This window comes from Formica exsecta, unplaced genomic scaffold, assembly GCF_003651465.1.
Source record: "Formica exsecta isolate Colony F162 unplaced genomic scaffold, ASM365146v1 scaffold72, whole genome shotgun sequence".
Classification (NCBI taxonomy): Eukaryota; Metazoa; Arthropoda; class Insecta; order Hymenoptera; family Formicidae; genus Formica; species Formica exsecta.
The window spans coordinates 4,405,924-4,408,552 of NW_021853485.1; the positions used below are offsets into that span (position 1 = coordinate 4,405,924).

The 2,629-nt window shown below is 37.2% G+C and overlaps 1 protein-coding gene across 3 annotated transcripts in view; it reads left to right on the plus strand.

The window, feature by feature from the left end:
* The window catches only part of LOC115243337 (diacylglycerol kinase theta-like), a 4,848-nt gene that overhangs the window by 1,322 nt on the left and 897 nt on the right, over positions 1–2,629 (plus strand). Inside the window, exons 5-11 of one of the 3 annotated variants that reach the window (XM_029820237.1) lie at positions 61–195; positions 421–595; positions 704–1,023; positions 1,112–1,418; positions 1,507–1,666; positions 1,779–1,886; positions 2,310–2,610. In XM_029820237.1, the coding sequence (XP_029676097.1) occupies positions 61–195; positions 421–595; positions 704–1,023; positions 1,112–1,418; positions 1,507–1,666; positions 1,779–1,886; positions 2,310–2,405 (1,301 nt within the window). In that variant the 3' untranslated portion in view covers positions 2,406–2,610. Of the gene's footprint in view, positions 1–60; positions 196–420; positions 596–703; positions 1,024–1,111; positions 1,419–1,506; positions 1,667–1,778; positions 1,887–2,309; positions 2,611–2,629 lie in introns of those variants that run through there. The other 2 variants (XM_029820234.1, XM_029820235.1) reach the window with 2 other exon arrangements.

Here is a 2,629-nt window from a genome sequence, read left to right on the forward strand (position 1 = left end):
TATATATATATATATATATAGAATAAAGAACTTATGTATGGCTTTTTCTGAACTTTTTAGAAAATAGGTTTTCATTAATTGGCCCAATTTATTATGAATACGGTTCGATGGTCATTATATATGAAGATGCGAATAAAGCGGTCAGAGCATTATATGCGTTGCGAGAGTCAAAATACGAAGACAAGCATCTTCTAGGTATTCACGACATATATTTTCATATAGCTTTTATATTTGATGACAAATTTTGGATGCACATATACATCGCTTATTAATTGATATAAAAAGAAAAGTTAGCTAGTATGATATAATTGCACGCACATATACATAAACACATTTAAAATCTTTTTTTATTTACTTGTTAGCTTTAATGAGATATATATTGGAGTATTTGCTCAATTTGGTTCTCTTTTCTTCTACCAGTAATGCTTTTACCGAGTATCGAGCCAAGTATGGTACCATCGGGTGTTCAACCGCTGCTCGTGTTTGTAAACGTAAAATCTGGCGGCTGTCAAGGGCTCCAGCTAATTTCTAGTTTTCGTAAACTATTAAATCCTTATCAAGTGTTTGATCTCGATAACGGCGGACCTCTCCCCGGGTAAGCGGATCGTAGCTTTAAAGATATGAATGCGAATAGTGTATCGATCCTCATTACACAATTTCACGAAAGTGATTGCTGGAAATAAACGCTTTCCTTATGTTGCAGGCTTTACGTTTTTCGCCACATAAAAGACTATAAGATATTAGTTTGCGGTGGTGATGGAACGATAGGCTGGGTATTACAATGTTTAGATAATGTGGGTCAAGATAGCGAGTGTTCTTCTCCCGCTTGCGCTATTGTACCTTTGGGAACGGGAAACGATCTTGCGCGTGTACTATGTTGGGGTTCAGGATACACGGGTGACGAGGATCCGTTAAACTTATTGCGAGACGTTATCGATGCGGAAGAAATAATATTGGATAGATGGACTGTAGTTTTTCATCCAGAAGAGAAAGAACAGACTCAAGTAGTTTGTAATGCTGCAGGTGAGAAATAAGACTTCTTTTTTTCAACATACCGGAAACAAACTTCATAATTTGAATGAGAAAAAAATGTCGCGTTATCGGCAAGTAGTGTCGTATTATGTTACAGGCGCTGGTTCAACAAGCGAAGACAATACGCAAATATATGTAATGAATAATTATTTTGGCATCGGCGTCGATGCGGATTTATGTCTTGACTTTCACAACGCGAGAGAGGAAAACCCTAATAAGTTCAAAAGCAGATTACGAAATAAAGGTGTATATGTAACTATGGGTTTACGTAAGATGGTCAGACGTAAGCCGTGCAAAGATTTGCATAAAGAAATTCGGTTAGAAGTAGATGGTAAATTGGTCGAATTACCGCAAGTGGAGGGAATAATTATTCTGAACATTTTAAGGTAATATTTACGGAATATCTTCTTTTTTTTTTTTTTTTTTTTTTTGCGCTAGTTTAAACGACACTTTTGTTTTCTCTTTACAATTTAGTTGGGGTTCTGGTGCTAATCCTTGGGGACCAGATACCAAAGAAGATCAATTTTATACACCAAATCACTGGGATGGTATGTTAGAGGTTGTCGGAGTTACAGGCGTTATGCACCTTGGACAAATACAATCGGGTCTACGTACGGCTATGAGAATAGCGCAGGTGAAATAAAATAATTAATTAATAATATAAAGATTTTACTTCCTCGCTCTTTCTATTTTTTATAGAATATGTTAATTTATTCTTATTCGTGTTGTTTTGTTTTAATTTCTAGGGCGGACACATAAAAATTCACTTAAACTCAGATATACCTGTACAAGTAGACGGCGAACCGTGGGTTCAGAGTCCCGGAGACATTGTAGTCTTGAAGTCAGCGCTCAAGGTAATATTTTGATGTGAGATCTTATAAAACCGCCCTCCTCCCCTCATAATTCTACAAAAATAACGAACAGAATGTAACGTATAATCATTTTTGATTGACTCAATGCGAGACATATCGGTATTAGTACACGCGGTAATCTTTCTATTCTTAAAATCAAAAGAATGAGTGATGTGATTGCATCTCTTACTCTGTTTGGATTTAAGTAGAATAATGGGGCATATATACGTTCTTGTGGCACGTACATTTTTTTCAACAGGAGCATCCGTATGTATTAGTTTGTAGTACCTTTTGTTTTACATTATATAATACTCTATGTATTTTCTCTGTAAAAGCGTAACCTCTGATTGCTGATACCTATCAGCGCATGCTTTCCTCCCCTAATTGCACTCGACTAATATCTCCTTGTTCCTTTGTTCACTTCAGGCTACCATGTTGAAGAAAAGTAAGATCAAGCGTCGCAATACCGAACCGTCGATTCTACCTGCTAATGGGGAGGGGGGCAAGAGCACGGACGAGTAATCCAACGATACCACAGCTCACAACCGCTCGAACGTTTAATCGAGTATTTCGTTGAAGATACGCGACATCTCTCAACCTAGATTCCTCGACGCGCGTAATCAGCGCGAGAGAGGAGTCTCGGTGTGACAAACCGTGCCGTCTATCTTTATAAAGCGATTCTACCTATAGAAAAAAAAAAAAAAAAAAAAAAAAAAAAAAAAAAAAACCGGGCCCCCCCCCTTGTT